This window comes from Haematobia irritans, unplaced genomic scaffold, assembly GCF_050003625.1.
Source record: "Haematobia irritans isolate KBUSLIRL unplaced genomic scaffold, ASM5000362v1 scaffold_6, whole genome shotgun sequence".
Classification (NCBI taxonomy): domain Eukaryota; kingdom Metazoa; phylum Arthropoda; class Insecta; order Diptera; family Muscidae; genus Haematobia; species Haematobia irritans.
In genome coordinates, this window is record NW_027445819.1 from 648,107 (window position 1) to 667,775 (window position 19,669).

The 19,669-nt window shown below is 37.2% G+C and overlaps 5 protein-coding genes across 5 annotated transcripts; all 5 read right to left on the reverse strand.

The window, feature by feature from the left end:
* Positions 1-6,086: 6,086 nt before the first annotated feature.
* On the reverse strand, positions 6,087-6,497 carry LOC142242651 (histone H3). Its single transcript, XM_075314215.1, has one exon. The coding sequence runs from the start codon at positions 6,495-6,497 to the stop codon at positions 6,087-6,089; it is 411 nt and encodes a 136-aa protein (XP_075170330.1).
* A 1,564-nt stretch (positions 6,498-8,061) lies between these two features.
* LOC142242585 (histone H2A) lies at positions 8,062-8,494 on the reverse strand. Its single transcript, XM_075314151.1, has one exon. The coding sequence runs from the start codon at positions 8,492-8,494 to the stop codon at positions 8,120-8,122; it is 375 nt and encodes a 124-aa protein (XP_075170266.1). The 3' UTR covers positions 8,062-8,119.
* Positions 8,495-12,067: 3,573 nt separating this feature from the next.
* Positions 12,068-12,478, reverse strand: LOC142242652 (histone H3). Its single transcript, XM_075314216.1, has one exon. It carries the CDS (start codon positions 12,476-12,478, stop codon positions 12,068-12,070), a length of 411 nt encoding a protein of 136 aa, XP_075170331.1.
* A 1,564-nt stretch (positions 12,479-14,042) lies between these two features.
* On the reverse strand, positions 14,043-14,475 carry LOC142242584 (histone H2A). The gene has a single exon (XM_075314150.1). The coding sequence runs from the start codon at positions 14,473-14,475 to the stop codon at positions 14,101-14,103; it is 375 nt and encodes a 124-aa protein (XP_075170265.1). The 3' UTR covers positions 14,043-14,100.
* Positions 14,476-18,050: 3,575 nt separating this feature from the next.
* LOC142242653 (histone H3) lies at positions 18,051-18,461 on the reverse strand. Its single transcript, XM_075314217.1, has one exon. The coding sequence runs from the start codon at positions 18,459-18,461 to the stop codon at positions 18,051-18,053; it is 411 nt and encodes a 136-aa protein (XP_075170332.1).
* Between the last annotated feature and the right edge of the window lie 1,208 nt (positions 18,462-19,669).

Consider the following 19,669-nt stretch of genomic DNA (forward strand, 5'->3'; position numbering starts at 1 on the left):
CAAGCCTCTCATCCCTAAAGAGAAGTCCCTGTCTATCTAACTGTAACAGACATATCGGCGGTCGATATGTTAAATGAGGAAGATTGGCTGGACTGATGTCCTCTACCAAGCAACCCCTCACTAGCGGATTATCTACAAAAGATGCCCTATCTAGGAAATTTAATGCATTTCTAGTCAGAAATACATCAATCCTATCAATCTCTGCAGAGTCGTAGATGGATTGGTTGGAAGGTCTCCGCCATACACCATCCTCTCCTCTAACAGGCACTAAACCTACACAAGAAGCTAAAATTCTTCTCTCCCATATCCTGAGTAATTCCATTTGGTGTGAAGAAATTCCATACCAAATTGGAAAAGCATTAGCGATGATTGGCCTAATGATTTGTCGATAAATCAATAGTTTCACCTCCTTACTCAGGCCATTTGAGCGTCGAAAGACGCTCAAATAGCAGAAGAACATCCTCTTAACCTTGTCAAGAAGATAGCTAATATGCGACACAAAATCAAATCTGCCTTGGAGAATCACGCCTAAGTATTTAATGCTTTCACAAGTGCGAATGGTACGATCACCAATTGCAATGGCTGGCTCGTATCTTCTAGAGCGAGGATACAAGTTTCGCCTATTGCCTTTGAAAATCACACCTTCACACTTGTCCACATTAAGCCTTAGTCGCCATATATCGAAATATGTGGATAGTTCACCCAAGTATTGATTCAATCTGTCATTGACAACCGCTGCATCTGCTCCTGATGCTGCGACGAATATGTCGTCAGCATATATCAGGAGTAAATCTCCAGATGGTGGTTGCGGTATGTCACTAATAAAAATGTTGTAGAGGACTGGACCCAGTAAAGAGCCCTGGGGTACACCAGTCCTTACAACCCTATCGCTAGAGTAGTCATCGCCTACTCTAACCCTAAATGTCCTGTCCCTAAGAAAGTCCGCGACGATCCTACATAAACTAGTATCAAAGCCTAATACTCTCATTTTGTATATGAGAGCATCATGCCAGACACTATCAAATGCCCTAGAGAAATCGAGACTAACGGCGATAGTCACGCGACGTCTATTGAGCGATCTAACCACATGATCACCGAGCACAGTCAGCGCATGTGTTGTGGAGAGGCCTTGTCTAAAGCCAAATTGGCTATCAGACAAGATCGACCTATCATCTAGCGTCTCCCTAATACCGTCGAGTATGAAATACTCGAAAAGTTTACCGAGCGATGACAGTAAACTAATCGGTCTATAACTCTTACTGCTCGTTGGATCTTTTCCTGCCTTTAGGATGGGGACGGTGATCGCCCTTTTCCATAAGGCCGGAAAATAACCAATGTTCAAGCAGTGGTTATATAGAATCGCGAGAAAAGTCCATGTGTGGTGGTCAGTTTTCCTTAACACCACGTCAGGAATTTTATCCTCGCCGCTAGATTTGAGATTTTTTCTTGATCTCAAAGCTGTCCTAATCCTTTCACACGAAACGAACCTATTTCTATTCGCACTAACGTCCCTTATTTCACCATCAGCCGTAAGAAACGGCGAAAAGTGAACTAAGGGATTTCTATCAACCAAGGGAAAAGTATTTTCCCTAACGGTTGTGTCAATCGGCATTCCCCGATCGGCCACATCAGCTAAATCGCCTTGTACCACGTCGGCCAAGAGATCAGCTTTACGGCAATCCTGCGAAATCGTCAATCCATCATCTGTTTTCAAATCAGGAATTGACGTTTTTCGATTTAAACCGATAGCAGATTTAACTCTGCTATATACCCTATCATTAACGCGGATACTACGAAGAAAGCGAATATTTCGCTCTTCTTCATAGTCCCTAATAGCCGAACTAATCACCGAATCTAGTTCGCGAATTTCCGCTTTGAGTATATCATACCTCAAAGGATTAGTCGTTCTATGAAGAGTTCTTCTCAGCCTCTTCTTTCGAGCGATTACCTCGAGGACATGAGGTGGCAGCTGTCTTGGGCCTCTATTCCCAGGACGAATCTTGGGAATAGATGCATCCATTGCTTCACGAAATGCCTCGCCCATAGTATCAATGCAAGCATCAATTTCTGAGCAAGTCGCATTTCGATCCACTGGCAGCTGACAACCCTCTAATGCCCTATTTAACGACCGATTAAAACGTCGCCTATCCATACGCCGAAAATTATAAATTAATTCGCGTTCCCTATCAACCGTTTCGCCACTAGAGATAATAATCTCTAGGGCTCTATGGTCAGACTCATAGTCTAACGTCCTAATTTGACCATTGGCATTGGGAACAATTATTCCAGCAGATGCCATACAAATATCGATAAAAGAGCTGGTGCTCCTACCGATTCTTGTTGGTCCTTCTGTTGGAATTATCCCTAAATCAGGACAACCCAACAGAAAATCCCTAATTAACCGGCCTCTAGCGCATGTCGTGCTTCCTCCCCAGTCAACATTCCTGGCATTGAGGTCAGCCGCGACGACCACATCATTGGCTGATGCCAATGATGCGATTGTGTCCAAATCTGATGCAACGAAATTTGCATTTGGCGCACAATATAACGAGATAACATAGAGATGGTTACCGTCCATTCTATGTATCTTTACACACGTTCCCTCTATCGAACCTAACTCTATTTCAAATCGTTCGCTTTTCATCGAATCTCTAACTAACACGGCCGTACCGCCCCCTGAGCGTTCGCGCCTAATCTGGGTATATATCGAATACCCATCCATATCAAACACGTGTCCTGAATTCAGCTTATGTTCGGCCATAAGCATGACATCAGGACAATGCCTATCTAAAAATAATTTTAGATAATGTCTCTTCAGTCGTGATACCACTGAATTGACATTTGCAAAGATTATTTTCATTTCCCTAGACATCGCATAAAGAATCGACAACAGACATCATAGCGCCGCAGATGTCCCCTTTCGTGATTAATGCTCTTACGTCATCCATACGTCGACGCAACACACTTGCACAGGCAAGGAAATCCTTGCCAAACGCCTCGCGACACTTTTCATCAAAAGTGGCAAACAAGCCAGCTGTCGATGTAAGGGTCGACGAGGCGTTGCTACCTCTGTTACCTGTGGTAACAGCTGCAGCTGCACGTGGTTTTACCGCGGTCGAGTAGGAAATTCCCGCGCGAACGTTGTTACTACCTGACCTACCTGTGTTGCTGTCCTTTATGACCGCAACACGTGCGTTGGCTGTAGAGGCTGGCTTTGGGATTTTCCCCTCAGCCTGCTTAGCCATTAAAGATTGCCTGTAAGGGCAATTCTTTGAATTTGCCGAGTGACCGCTCACTCCACAATTTGCACACCTGAGCACGAACTCAGGCTGCATACTAACCGCACCTGTCTTACTGTCCCTAACAGCCACGACGCGCGGTTTCGAAACGCCCTTAGGTATGGTGCATTTACCGGCACCATGGTCGCCCGCGCACTTAACACACCTGTAAGGCATGTTGCAACCGTTCGCGGTATGTCCGTACCTCTGGCAATTGAAGCATTGCGTCAAGCCCTTCTTCGTGTCTTTTCTCACGTAGACACGATGGCTTAGCAATCTTTCCACACCGTATAACGCGACGATATCCGATTCTTTATCTAGGTGAATAAGCCATTTGCCTTCACCTAGATTCACGACGCGTTTGATAATGATGTTAATGGGAAGAGCACATAATGCACTCTTCACATCACCATCGCTAAACGATGACGACAAGCCCTCTATCACGACCGAGTGAGCCTGTCCTTTCGGGGAATAGGTTATCGCAGAGATAGCCTTTTCCTTAATCAACTTTAAAATAGCAGAATGCTCTTCTAAAGTCGAGACCCGAACACTAGCTCCATTACGCCCGAGCAATGACAAAGTAAATTTGTCATGGCCTAGCAACGTTTTTAGGTTTTCACCGAACTCGCGAATATTCGTGTTATAAATTTTCACGATCGGCACTTTTTCACTTTTTCCGCGTTTCTCCGTCGACTCGCGTTTTTCCCTAGCTTCACACTCGCGATTGTCCGTCTTCGAAACACTGTTCACACTTTTTTCACTATTTTTCACTCTACTCACGTTATTTTCGTTTTCATTCTCCAGCTTCCTCGATCTTTTTGCCTCTTCCGGCGTCTTTCCATCGATTACAGGGCCAGCGTATAGTACCACGGCCTTCCTTTTGGCCTTTTTCTTGGTGACGGTGGTCCACTGATTACCTTCATCTTTTTCTTGTGAGGCCGGCGTTGCCTTCACTTCTTCCTTCTTCTTCTCCCCGGGCATTGGCTTCTTGCACCCGGGCTGGTGCACCGGCGTTGTGCCACCAGTAGCCTTCAATCGGCTTATCTCCTCGCTCATTGCATTCATCTGCGCTTCCATTCGTTGGATGATACGGTGGCAGATGACATTCTCCTTTATGGCTTTCCGGCATTCAGCCAGTTGAGCAACCATGCCGTCAAAATGCTTCTTCTTGACGTGTACAGTATCGCCATCGTGTGTGACCTCGAAGTCGTACTCAATATCCATTTCCATGTCTCCGCTACCTGCGGTTAGAGATGCGGTGGCTTCAACTACGGCGGCGTCAGACATGTTTTTGTTTTTCACTTTGATTCACTTCAAGCACTAATATACACTAACACGCGTGTACGTTTATTATATATGATTTTTACCGTTCGAACTAGCTATTCTTGGGTACATCGGAATTATGAGAAGTACATAGTAGTCAGCTACGAAATTTTGTGAATTCTTGTGTGGAAGAGAATAAATTTTTTCACAAAAGTTTTGATAGAATAATTAAATTTATGATGACATAGTAAATATATTTAATTGGAATTTATCACATTTCTCTAGTAGAGATATCCACCTAAATGACAAAAAGAATTTCAATTAATAATATTGAAGGGCTAGAGTATTATAATCTTTTGAGTTGTAAGTTTATAAAAGTGTCATCATAAATTTCCAACTAAATTATATAAATTTTACTATTTTTATTGAAAATTGTATAAAATAAAAAAATTATAGGGAATCTTGATATGTTTTCTTTAAAGAAATACGAAAAAATTATACAATTTGCATAGTTTTCATGGTAAAATATTCAATTATATTATGTCGTCTATGACAGTGGAATTCATCATATTGGGATATTTTCCATGAATAAAAGTTTTTCTGCAAATTAATTTCAAAGCTCAAAACTAAAAATGTTTTAGGAAATTTTCATTCAAAAATATAATAGAAATCACACATTTATACTAAAATATAACATTATTAATAAAAAGTGTCAAATTGTAACGAAAAGTTAAAATAATCGTGAAGGTGTGGTATATCATGTACAGCGATGTTAACAATGTTGAATATAGTTGAAACCATAAAATTAAAATATTTGCAAAAGAAATGAAATGTATATATGAAAAATATTAAAACATCGTAGAAAAAATACATGTCGGATTATAATACCATTTTAACAAAATTTTAAATCGAAATACTATGAATAAAAATTTGCCATAGCTGATATACCACCTCTAGCCAAAGAAGTAAAGTAATTGGCTATTTTTGATATAAAATTTCGCAAAAAAAAAACTAAAAGAATTATAACAGCAGAGGGAATAAATTTAAGTCTAACGACTTTAGGAAATATATAAACAATAAACACCCTAGAAAATTCAAAAATAATCTCCGATTTGTTACGAAAAGTTTGCCATATAGGGTTAGAAAATATTTCATAAAATGTTTGCCGCATTGAATGTAGCATTAGATGAAAATAAGAAACAAATCCTCCTACTTATATCTTTTCTTCTTTTGAAAAAATAAATTAATAGAAAATAAATTGTGAATGAGTACGAAAAAATGGAAATTGTGAATGAGTACGAAAAAATGTAAAACCATTGGAAAGCAAAATCTACATCATATAACAACATTCCCTTCATATCCAACCTAATACAAAAAAAAAAAAACACAAATGCAATATAGTTTATTGATATCAAATAATAAAGAATAAATTCTTGTCAACTGTAAAGTATTGAAAAAAAATTTTCTCTTTTTATAAAAATATTGTGGTCCTGAAAAGGACCGATTGTTTTTGTAAAAAAAGTTGGCTTTTAATATGTCAAAAATTTAAGCACGTTCTCCACGAATACGTCTGGCCAATTGGATATCCTTAGGCATGATGGTGACACGCTTAGCATGGATAGCGCACAAGTTGGTATCTTCGAATAGACCAACCAAGTAGGCTTCGCTAGCTTCTTGCAAGGCCATGACAGCAGAACTCTGGAAACGCAAGTCAGTTTTGAAATCTTGGGCAATTTCACGAACCAAACGTTGGAAAGGCAATTTGCGGATCAACAATTCTGTGCTCTTTTGGTAACGACGGATTTCACGCAAAGCAACGGTACCAGGGCGGAAACGATGGGGCTTCTTGACACCGCCGGTGGCTGGGGCACTCTTACGAGCAGCTTTAGTAGCCAATTGCTTACGAGGGGCTTTGCCACCGGTAGATTTACGGGCAGTTTGCTTGGTACGAGCCATTTTTCACTTTAATTCTTCACTTCACAAGATATGAACACAAACACTGTCAAAACGTTATTACTTGTGTGCCGAGCATGAACGCGCATATTTATAGAAAAATTGAGCGCGCAAACTGTTAGTTAAGGGTGTGTGTAGGGAAAGATTGAAATATTGTATCTTACAGCTGCCTGTATAAACACGAAGTATACACGAACGAACCCGAGGGTAGATCGTGTCATTAATATTAGTAAGCATTTCAGGGCATTTTTGTATAAATAGAAGCGAAATGAGGCTGGAACAGTATTAGTTCTTGTGCATCATTCGTGAAGTGAAATTTAAAAGTGAAAAATGACTGGTCGTGGTAAAGGTGGCAAAGGCTTGGGAAAAGGTGGCGCTAAACGTCATCGTAAAGTGTTGCGTGATAACATCCAAGGTATTACCAAGCCTGCAATCAGACGTTTGGCTCGTCGTGGCGGTGTAAAACGTATCTCTGGATTGATATACGAAGAAACCCGTGGTGTCCTCAAGGTGTTTTTGGAAAACGTTATTCGTGATGCTGTCACCTACACCGAACATGCTAAGCGTAAAACCGTCACCGCTATGGATGTCGTCTACGCTTTGAAGAGACAAGGCCGCACTTTGTACGGTTTCGGCGGTTAAACATTTTCTTGACGCTATTTGGAGAATATTTAAATACTTTAATACAAAAACAATCGGTCCTTTTCAGGACCACAAAATATATTTACAAAAGAGATCATCTTGTTACAAATTTATTTAATTATTTTAATAATAAAATTTTAAATTTACTTGGTTTAAATAAAATTACAAACATTTGGTTTGCCGTCGGCAAAACATTGTTACTAACCCAATGAAACAATTATGTATGGACTTACCAAAGGCGACTACTATGCTATTTTTCTGCCGTCGGCACTTGAAAAACATGACATACGCTACAAAAGAAAAATACTACGAATGTAATACATACGAAACATATATGCAATTCTCTATATGTCATTTCTCGTCCCATTCCCCAAAGAAAATGATTCTATGATTCTCTTACTCTCTTTTTGCAGAAATCAAAGAAAATGATTCTATGTTGCACTGTACTCGATCCTAGTGTCATTTGTTCTTTTGCGTGACGTTCTTACTCTCTTTTTGCAGAAATCAGTTATGTATGTATTGATACAAACAGCTTTCTCTGTCATCAACTATTTGCAACTTCCCGCTAGAAGTTACGAACACTTACGATCCTACTAGACTTCGGCTTTGCCAAAGCATACAAAAGATACATATGTAGTAAATAATCAGGGTTGATACAGATGAAAATTAAAACACTTCGGCTCAGAAAACGAATGCTCTCTTAATGAAATTGGTGGGAATTTGTTGTTTTTCGATATTAGGAATAAATGGCATTAGATAGGAACAAAATGAAAATATGAAGTGGCGAAATTTTTCGATGCCATGACAGATGAATATCTTCATATAAATTTTTTTATAGTAAATTTTATTGTTACAGAAAGAAAGTATGTATGAAATTATATTGTTTGAAAATATTTTTTCTCTTTTTAAAAATGTTTTGTCGTCCTGAAAAGGACGGATTGTTGAGATACGATGGTCTGTATTTACATTTTCTTGTAGATAATTTAAGCCTTCTTTTCGGTCTTCTTGGGCAAGAGAACAGCTTGGATGTTTGGCAATACACCACCTTGAGCAATGGTGACACCGGACAACAATTTGTTCAATTCTTCGTCATTACGGATAGCCAATTGCAAGTGACGAGGGATAATTCTTGTCTTTTTGTTGTCACGAGCAGCGTTACCAGCCAATTCAAGAACTTCAGCGGCCAAGTATTCCATCACAGCAGCCAAGTAAACTGGAGCTCCAGCACCAACACGCTCAGCATAGTTGCCTTTGCGCAAAAGACGATGAATACGACCGACGGGGAATTGAAGCCCAGCACGATTGGAACGAGACTTTGCCTTTCCCTTAACTTTGCCACCTTTACCGCGTCCAGACATGTTTCAATTGTTTTTTCTTTTTCACTTCACTTCACAAAACACTAATGATAGCGTTTAACTAGTTGTCAGTTCTTTATATACTTTTCGTTCGAGCTATTTAATACATTTGAGGGTTGTTTTGCTGCACGAAGAGGCTCGTTTTCCGCTACCTGAATATCTTGTCCACGAAATGGTACAAATGTGTGCTCATCGCTGCGCACACACAAAATTCTCTTTTGAACAGTGTAAACAGTGTTTGTGTGAAAAAAAAAATAGTGAAAATGCCTCCAAAAGCCAGTGGTAAAGCAGCAAAGAAGGCCGGCAAAGCCCAAAAGAACATCACAAAGGGTGACAAGACCAAGAGACGCACCAAGCGTAAGGAGAGTTATGCCATCTACATTTACAAAGTGTTGAAGCAAGTACATCCCGATACTGGTATCTCTTCAAAGGCAATGAGCATCATGAACAGTTTCGTTAATGATATCTTCGAACGTATTGCCGCCGAAGCCTCTCGTTTGGCTCACTACAACAAGCGTTCCACCATCACCAGTCGGGAAATCCAAACTGCCGTTCGTCTATTATTGCCCGGTGAATTGGCTAAGCACGCTGTCAGTGAAGGTACCAAAGCCGTTACTAAGTACACCAGCTCCAAGTAAATGGCTTTATATTTCGTCGAAAATTTATTTCCTCCACCATCAAAGGCCCTTTTCAGGGCCACAAAAATCATTAAAAAAGAGATTTTCTTTGTTGATCAACTAAAAACAAAATATCTTTATTTTATTTCAATAAAAAAAAAATACATCTTCCATCGAATAATAAGAAATAATTGATTTTCAACTAAGAAAAATTCAATGTTGTAATCTTCATTTTATTAAAATTCTATTATGGCATTTCATTACTATGTCTAACTTCTATTAAAATTCTAATTTGGCATTTCATTACTGTTTCTTCAATATTTCTTCTTTTTATTTTTCTTCATTATAATAACGTCGCTATAATATTTTTCTCAGAGTAAAAGACTTTATTACATTGATCGTATGCATTACTGTAAATGGCGTAGAGTTAAAGGATGTGTGTGTGTGTGAGTTTTGATGATGACTCTATGCGTAGGTACATGAAACCTTTTTTTCTAGAATTCTAATTGCTGTGGTTTATTACCACATCCCAATTGGCTAATCCAGTTTTGGAAAAATTCCCATAAAACATGTGATTATAAATTTCAATTTTACCGTGAAAAATAGATTAAGTACAATGTATATTTATTTAAATAAAAATTAGGTAACAAAACAAAATTGTTTGCATAAAATTTGTTCTCTTTTTCAAAGATATTTTGTAGCCCTGAAAAGGGCTGTTAGATAAACTGCTTTCGAATATCGAAAATAATCATTCTGCCATGAAATAGAAAATTTACTTCTTGGCGGCGGTTTTTTTAGCAGCTGGTTTCTTGGCAGCGGCGGCCTTTTTGGGTTTGGCTGCTGCTACTGTTTTTGCCTTGGGTGCTTTTGGTTTTGTGGCGGAGGCCTTGGCCTTGGCGGCGGTTTTTGCTGGTTTAGCTTTAACTGTACCGGTCTTTTTGGCAGTTTTAGCCTTAGCCTTTTCGGTCTTCTTCTTTTCTGCTGTCTTCTTAGCGGCAGAAGGTTTCTTTGCAGCAGCCTTCTTTTCTCCACTGGCCTTTTTGGGTGCGGCAGCCTTCTTTTTCTTATCACCAGCTGGGGCCTTCTTCTTTTCGGCGCTCATTGCTTTAGACATTTTGAATGAACCAGATGCACCCTTACCTTTAGTTTGGATCAATTTTCCACTGGCAACAGCGCCCTTCAAATACTTCTTGATGAAGGGAGCCAATTTTTGGGCATCAACTTTGTAGGTGCTGGCCAAATATTTCTTGATGGCAGGCAATGATGAACCACCACGTTCTTTCAATGTTTTGATGGCAGCATCGACCATTTGTTGGGTTGGTGGATGAGATGGGGCAGCAGAGGGCTTCTTTGCCTTGGCAGCAGCTTTTTTAGGTGCCTTTTTCTCAACAGCGGCAACTGGAGATGCGGTGGCTTCAACTACGGCGGCGTCAGACATGTTTTTGTTTTTCACTTTGATTCACTTCAAGCACTAATATACACTAACACGCGTGTACGTTTATTATATATGATTTTTACCGTTCGAACTAGCTATTCTTGGGTACATCGGAATTATGAGAAGTACATAGTAGTCAGCTACGAAATTTTGTGAATTCTTGTGTGGAAGAGAATAAATTTTTTCACAAAAGTTTTGATAGAATAATTAAATTTATGATGACATAGTAAATATATTTAATTGGAATTTATCACATTTCTCTAGTAGAGATATCCACCTAAATGACAAAAAGAATTTCAATTAATAATATTGAAGGGCTAGAGTATTATAATCTTTTGAGTTGTAAGTTTATAAAAGTGTCATCATAAATTTCCAACTAAATTATATAAATTTTACTATTTTTATTGAAAATTGTATAAAATAAAAAAATTATAGGGAATCTTGATATGTTTTCTTTAAAGAAATACGAAAAAATTATACAATTTGCATAGTTTTCATGGTAAAATATTCAATTATATTATGTCGTCTATGACAGTGGAATTCATCATATTGGGATATTTTCCATGAATAAAAGTTTTTCTGCAAATTAATTTCAAAGCTCAAAACTAAAAATGTTTTAGGAAATTTTCATTCAAAAATATAATAGAAATCACACATTTATACTAAAATATAACATTATTAATAAAAAGTGTCAAATTGTAACGAAAAGTTAAAATAATCGTGAAGGTGTGGTATATCATGTACAGCGATGTTAACAATGTTGAATATAGTTGAAACCATAAAATTAAAATATTTGCAAAAGAAATGAAATGTATATATGAAAAATATTAAAACATCGTAGAAAAAATACATGTCGGATTATAATACCATTTTAACAAAATTTTAAATCGAAATACTATGAATAAAAATTTGCCATAGCTGATATACCACCTCTAGCCAAAGAAGTAAAGTAATTGGCTATTTTTGATATAAAATTTCGCAAAAAAAAAACTAAAAGAATTATAACAGCAGAGGGAATAAATTTAAGTCTAACGACTTTAGGAAATATATAAACAATAAACACCCTAGAAAATTCAAAAATAATCTCCGATTTGTTACGAAAAGTTTGCCATATAGGGTTAGAAAATATTTCATAAAATGTTTGCCGCATTGAATGTAGCATTAGATGAAAATAAGAAACAAATCCTCCTACTTATATCTTTTCTTCTTTTGAAAAAATAAATTAATAGAAAATAAATTGTGAATGAGTACGAAAAAATGGAAATTGTGAATGAGTACGAAAAAATGTAAAACCATTGGAAAGCAAAATCTACATCATATAACAACATTCCCTTCATATCCAACCTAATACAAAAAAAAAAAAACACAAATGCAATATAGTTTATTGATATCAAATAATAAAGAATAAATTCTTGTCAACTGTAAAGTATTGAAAAAAAATTTTCTCTTTTTATAAAAATATTGTGGTCCTGAAAAGGACCGATTGTTTTTGTAAAAAAAGTTGGCTTTTAATATGTCAAAAATTTAAGCACGTTCTCCACGAATACGTCTGGCCAATTGGATATCCTTAGGCATGATGGTGACACGCTTAGCATGGATAGCGCACAAGTTGGTATCTTCGAATAGACCAACCAAGTAGGCTTCGCTAGCTTCTTGCAAGGCCATGACAGCAGAACTCTGGAAACGCAAGTCAGTTTTGAAATCTTGGGCAATTTCACGAACCAAACGTTGGAAAGGCAATTTGCGGATCAACAATTCTGTGCTCTTTTGGTAACGACGGATTTCACGCAAAGCAACGGTACCAGGGCGGAAACGATGGGGCTTCTTGACACCGCCGGTGGCTGGGGCACTCTTACGAGCAGCTTTAGTAGCCAATTGCTTACGAGGGGCTTTGCCACCGGTAGATTTACGGGCAGTTTGCTTGGTACGAGCCATTTTTCACTTTAATTCTTCACTTCACAAGATATGAACACAAACACTGTCAAAACGTTATTACTTGTGTGCCGAGCATGAACGCGCATATTTATAGAAAAATTGAGCGCGCAAACTGTTAGTTAAGGGTGTGTGTAGGGAAAGATTGAAATATTGTATCTTACAGCTGCCTGTATAAACACGAAGTATACACGAACGAACCCGAGGGTAGATCGTGTCATTAATATTAGTAAGCATTTCAGGGCATTTTTGTATAAATAGAAGCGAAATGAGGCTGGAACAGTATTAGTTCTTGTGCATCATTCGTGAAGTGAAATTTAAAAGTGAAAAATGACTGGTCGTGGTAAAGGTGGCAAAGGCTTGGGAAAAGGTGGCGCTAAACGTCATCGTAAAGTGTTGCGTGATAACATCCAAGGTATTACCAAGCCTGCAATCAGACGTTTGGCTCGTCGTGGCGGTGTAAAACGTATCTCTGGATTGATATACGAAGAAACCCGTGGTGTCCTCAAGGTGTTTTTGGAAAACGTTATTCGTGATGCTGTCACCTACACCGAACATGCTAAGCGTAAAACCGTCACCGCTATGGATGTCGTCTACGCTTTGAAGAGACAAGGCCGCACTTTGTACGGTTTCGGCGGTTAAACATTTTCTTGACGCTATTTGGAGAATATTTAAATACTTTAATACAAAAACAATCGGTCCTTTTCAGGACCACAAAATATATTTACAAAAGAGATCATCTTGTTACAAATTTATTTAATTATTTTAATAATAAAATTTTAAATTTACTTGGTTTAAATAAAATTACAAACATTTGGTTTGCCGTCGGCAAAACATTGTTACTAACCCAATGAAACAATTATGTATGGACTTACCAAAGGCGACTACTATGCTATTTTTCTGCCGTCGGCACTTGAAAAACATGACATACGCTACAAAAGAAAAATACTACGAATGTAATACATACGAAACATATATGCAATTCTCTATATGTCATTTCTCGTCCCATTCCCCAAAGAAAATGATTCTATGATTCTCTTACTCTCTTTTTGCAGAAATCAAAGAAAATGATTCTATGTTGCACTGTACTCGATCCTAGTGTCATTTGTTCTTTTGCGTGACGTTCTTACTCTCTTTTTGCAGAAATCAGTTATGTATGTATTGATACAAACAGCTTTCTCTGTCATCAACTATTTGCAACTTCCCGCTAGAAGTTACGAACACTTACGATCCTACTAGACTTCGGCTTTGCCAAAGCATACAAAAGATACATATGTAGTAAATAATCAGGGTTGATACAGATGAAAATTAAAACACTTCGGCTCAGAAAACGAATGCTCTCTTAATGAAATTGGTGGGAATTTGTTGTTTTTCGATATTAGGAATAAATGGCATTAGATAGGAACAAAATGAAAATATGAAGTGGCGAAATTTTTCGATGCCATGACAGATGAATATCTTCATATAAATTTTTTTATAGTAAATTTTATTGTTACAGAAAGAAAGTATGTATGAAATTATATTGTTTGAAAATATTTTTTCTCTTTTTAAAAATGTTTTGTCGTCCTGAAAAGGACGGATTGTTGAGATACGATGGTCTGTATTTACATTTTCTTGTAGATAATTTAAGCCTTCTTTTCGGTCTTCTTGGGCAAGAGAACAGCTTGGATGTTTGGCAATACACCACCTTGAGCAATGGTGACACCGGACAACAATTTGTTCAATTCTTCGTCATTACGGATAGCCAATTGCAAGTGACGAGGGATAATTCTTGTCTTTTTGTTGTCACGAGCAGCGTTACCAGCCAATTCAAGAACTTCAGCGGCCAAGTATTCCATCACAGCAGCCAAGTAAACTGGAGCTCCAGCACCAACACGCTCAGCATAGTTGCCTTTGCGCAAAAGACGATGAATACGACCGACGGGGAATTGAAGCCCAGCACGATTGGAACGAGACTTTGCCTTTCCCTTAACTTTGCCACCTTTACCGCGTCCAGACATGTTTCAATTGTTTTTTCTTTTTCACTTCACTTCACAAAACACTAATGATAGCGTTTAACTAGTTGTCAGTTCTTTATATACATTTCGTTCGAGCTATTTAATACATTTGAGGGTTGTTTTGCTGCACGAAGAGGCTCGTTTTCCGCTACCTGAATATCTTGTCCACGAAATGGTACAAATGTGTGCTCATCGCTGCGCACACACAAAATTCTCTTTTGAACAGTGTAAACAGTGTTTGTGTGAAAAAAAAAATAGTGAAAATGCCTCCAAAAGCCAGTGGTAAAGCAGCAAAGAAGGCCGGCAAAGCCCAAAAGAACATCACAAAGGGTGACAAGACCAAGAGACGCACCAAGCGTAAGGAGAGTTATGCCATCTACATTTACAAAGTGTTGAAGCAAGTACATCCCGATACTGGTATCTCTTCAAAGGCAATGAGCATCATGAACAGTTTCGTTAATGATATCTTCGAACGTATTGCCGCCGAAGCCTCTCGTTTGGCTCACTACAACAAGCGTTCCACCATCACCAGTCGGGAAATCCAAACTGCCGTTCGTCTATTATTGCCCGGTGAATTGGCTAAGCACGCTGTCAGTGAAGGTACCAAAGCCGTTACTAAGTACACCAGCTCCAAGTAAATGGCTTTATATTTCGTCGAAAATTTATTTCCTCCACCATCAAAGGCCCTTTTCAGGGCCACAAAAATCATTAAAAAAGAGATTTTCTTTGTTGATCAACTAAAAACAAAATATCTTTATTTTATTTCAATAAAAAAAAAATACATCTTCCATCGAATAATAAGAAATAATTGATTTTCAACTAAGAAAAATTCAATGTTGTAATCTTCATTTTATTAAAATTCTATTATGGCATTTCATTACTATGTCTAACTTCTATTAAAATTCTAATTTGGCATTTCATTACTGTTTCTTCAATATTTCTTCTTTTTATTTTTCTTCATTATAATAACGTCGCTATAATATTTTTCTCAGAGTAAAAGACTTTATTACATTGATCGTATGCATTACTGTAAATGGCGTAGAGTTAAAGGATGTGTGTGTGTGTGAGTTTTGATGATGACTCTATGCGTAGGTACATGAAACCTTTTTTTCTAGAATTCTAATTGCTGTGGTTTATTACCACATCCCAATTGGCTAATCCAGTTTTGGAAAAATTCCCATAAAACATGTGATTATAAATTTCAATTTTACCGTGAAAAATAGATTAAGTACAATGTATATTTATTTAAATAAAAATTAGGTAACAAAACAAAATTGTTTGCATAAAATTTGTTCTCTTTTTCAAAGATATTTTGTAGCCCTGAAAAGGGCTGTTAGATAAACTGCTTTCGAATATCGAAAATAATCATTCTGCCATGAAATAGAAAATTTACTTCTTGGCGGCGGTTTTTTTAGCAGCTGGTTTCTTGGCAGCGGCGGCCTTTTTGGGTTTGGCTGCTGCTACTGTTTTTGCCTTGGGTGCTTTTGGTTTTGTGGCGGAGGCCTTGGCCTTGGCGGCGGTTTTTGCTGGTTTAGCTTTAACTGTACCGGTCTTTTTGGCAGTTTTAGCCTTAGCCTTTTCGGTCTTCTTCTTTTCTGCTGTCTTCTTAGCGGCAGAAGGTTTCTTTGCAGCAGCCTTCTTTTCTCCACTGGCCTTTTTGGGTGCGGCAGCCTTCTTTTTCTTATCACCAGCTGGGGCCTTCTTCTTTTCGGCGCTCATTGCTTTAGACATTTTGAATGAACCAGATGCACCCTTACCTTTAGTTTGGATCAATTTTCCACTGGCAACAGCGCCCTTCAAATACTTCTTGATGAAGGGAGCCAATTTTTGGGCATCAACTTTGTAGGTGCTGGCCAAATATTTCTTGATGGCAGGCAATGATGAACCACCACGTTCTTTCAATGTTTTGATGGCAGCATCGACCATTTGTTGGGTTGGTGGATGAGATGGGGCAGCAGAGGGCTTCTTTGCCTTGGCAGCAGCTTTTTTAGGTGCCTTTTTCTCAACAGCGGCAACTGGAGATGCGGTGGCTTCAACTACGGCGGCGTCAGACATGTTTTTGTTTTTCACTTTGATTCACTTCAAGCACTAATATACACTAACACGCGTGTACGTTTATTATATATGATTTTTACCGTTCGAACTAGCTATTCTTGGGTACATCGGAATTATGAGAAGTACATAGTAGTCAGCTACGAAATTTTGTGAATTCTTGTGTGGAAGAGAATAAATTTTTTCACAAAAGTTTTGATAGAATAATTAAATTTATGATGACATAGTAAATATATTTAATTGGAATTTATCACATTTCTCTAGTAGAGATATCCACCTAAATGACAAAAAGAATTTCAATTAATAATATTGAAGGGCTAGAGTATTATAATCTTTTGAGTTGTAAGTTTATAAAAGTGTCATCATAAATTTCCAACTAAATTATATAAATTTTACTATTTTTATTGAAAATTGTATAAAATAAAAAAATTATAGGGAATCTTGATATGTTTTCTTTAAAGAAATACGAAAAAATTATACAATTTGCATAGTTTTCATGGTAAAATATTCAATTATATTATGTCGTCTATGACAGTGGAATTCATCATATTGGGATATTTTCCATGAATAAAAGTTTTTCTGCAAATTAATTTCAAAGCTCAAAACTAAAAATGTTTTAGGAAATTTTCATTCAAAAATATAATAGAAATCACACATTTATACTAAAATATAACATTATTAATAAAAAGTGTCAAATTGTAACGAAAAGTTAAAATAATCGTGAAGGTGTGGTATATCATGTACAGCGATGTTAACAATGTTGAATATAGTTGAAACCATAAAATTAAAATATTTGCAAAAGAAATGAAATGTATATATGAAAAATATTAAAACATCGTAGAAAAAATACATGTCGGATTATAATACCATTTTAACAAAATTTTAAATCGAAATACTATGAATAAAAATTTGCCATAGCTGATATACCACCTCTAGCCAAAGAAGTAAAGTAATTGGCTATTTTTGATATAAAATTTCGCAAAAAAAAAACTAAAAGAATTATAACAGCAGAGGGAATAAATTTAAGTCTAACGACTTTAGGAAATATATAAACAATAAACACCCTAGAAAATTCAAAAATAATCTCCGATTTGTTACGAAAAGTTTGCCATATAGGGTTAGAAAATATTTCATAAAATGTTTGCCGCATTGAATGTAGCATTAGATGAAAATAAGAAACAAATCCTCCTACTTATATCTTTTCTTCTTTTGAAAAAATAAATTAATAGAAAATAAATTGTGAATGAGTACGAAAAAATGGAAATTGTGAATGAGTACGAAAAAATGTAAAACCATTGGAAAGCAAAATCTACATCATATAACAACATTCCCTTCATATCCAACCTAATACAAAAAAAAAAAAAAACACAAATGCAATATAGTTTATTGATATCAAATAATAAAGAATAAATTCTTGTCAACTGTAAAGTATTGAAAAAAAATTTTCTCTTTTTATAAAAATATTGTGGTCCTGAAAAGGACCGATTGTTTTTGTAAAAAAAGTTGGCTTTTAATATGTCAAAAATTTAAGCACGTTCTCCACGAATACGTCTGGCCAATTGGATATCCTTGGGCATGATGGTGACACGCTTAGCATGGATAGCGCACAAGTTGGTATCTTCGAATAGACCAACCAAGTAGGCTTCGCTAGCTTCTTGCAAGGCCATGACAGCAGAACTCTGGAAACGCAAGTCAGTTTTGAAATCTTGGGCAATTTCACGAACCAAACGTTGGAAAGGCAATTTGCGGATCAACAATTCTGTGCTCTTTTGGTAACGACGGATTTCACGCAAAGCAACGGTACCAGGGCGGAAACGATGGGGCTTCTTGACACCGCCGGTGGCTGGGGCACTCTTACGAGCAGCTTTAGTAGCCAATTGCTTACGAGGGGCTTTGCCACCGGTAGATTTACGGGCAGTTTGCTTGGTACGAGCCATTTTTCACTTTAATTCTTCACTTCACAAGATATGAACACAAACACTGTCAAAACGTTATTACTTGTGTGCCGAGCATGAACGCGCATATTTATAGAAAAATTGAGCGCGCAAACTGTTAGTTAAGGGTGTGTGTAGGGAAAGATTGAAATATTGTATCTTACAGCTGCCTGTATAAACACGAAGTATACACGAACGAACCCGAGGGTAGATCGTGTCATTAATATTAGTAAGCATTTCAGGGCATTTTTGTATAAATAGAAGCGAAATGAGGCTGGAACAGTATTAGTTCTTGTGCATCATTCGTGAAGTGAAATTTAAAAGTGAAAAATGACTGGTCGTGGTAAAGGTGGCAAAGGCTTGGGAAAAGGTGGCGCTAAACGTCATCGTAAAGTGTTGCGTGATAACATCCAAGGTATTACCAAGCCTGCAATCAGACGTTTGGCTCGTCGTGGCGGTGTAAAACGTATCTCTGGATTGATATACGAAGAAACCCGTGGTGTCCTCAAGGTGTTTTTGGAAAACGTTATTCGTGATGCTGTCACCTACACCGAACATGCTAAGCGTAAAACCGTCACCGCTATGGATGTCGTCTACGCTTTGAAGAGACAAGGCCGCACTTTGTACGGTTTCGGCGGTTAAACATTTTCTTGACGCTATTTGGAGAATATTTAAATACTTTAATACAAAAACAATCGGTCCTTTTCAGGACCACAAAATATATTTACAAAAGAGATCATCTTGTTACAAATTTATTTAATTATTTTAATAATAAAATTTTAAATTTACTTGGTTTAAATAAAATTACAAACATTTGGTTTGCCGTCGGCAAAACATTGTTACTAACCCAATGAAACAATTATGTATGGACTTACCAAAGGCGACTACTATGCTATTTTTCTGAAAAACATGACATACGCTACAAAAGAAAAACACTACGAATGTAATACATACGAAACATATATGCAATTCTCTATATGTCATTTCTCGTCCCATTCCCCAAAGAAAATGATTCTATGATTCTCTTACTCTCTTTTTGCAGAAATCAAAGAAAATGATTCTATGTTGCACTGTACTCGATCCTAGTGTCATTTGTTCTTTTGCGTGACGTTCTTACTCTCTTTTTGCAGAAATCAGTTATGTATGTATTGATACAAACAGCTTTCTCTGTCATCAACTATTTGCAACTTCCCGCTAGAAGTTACGAACAC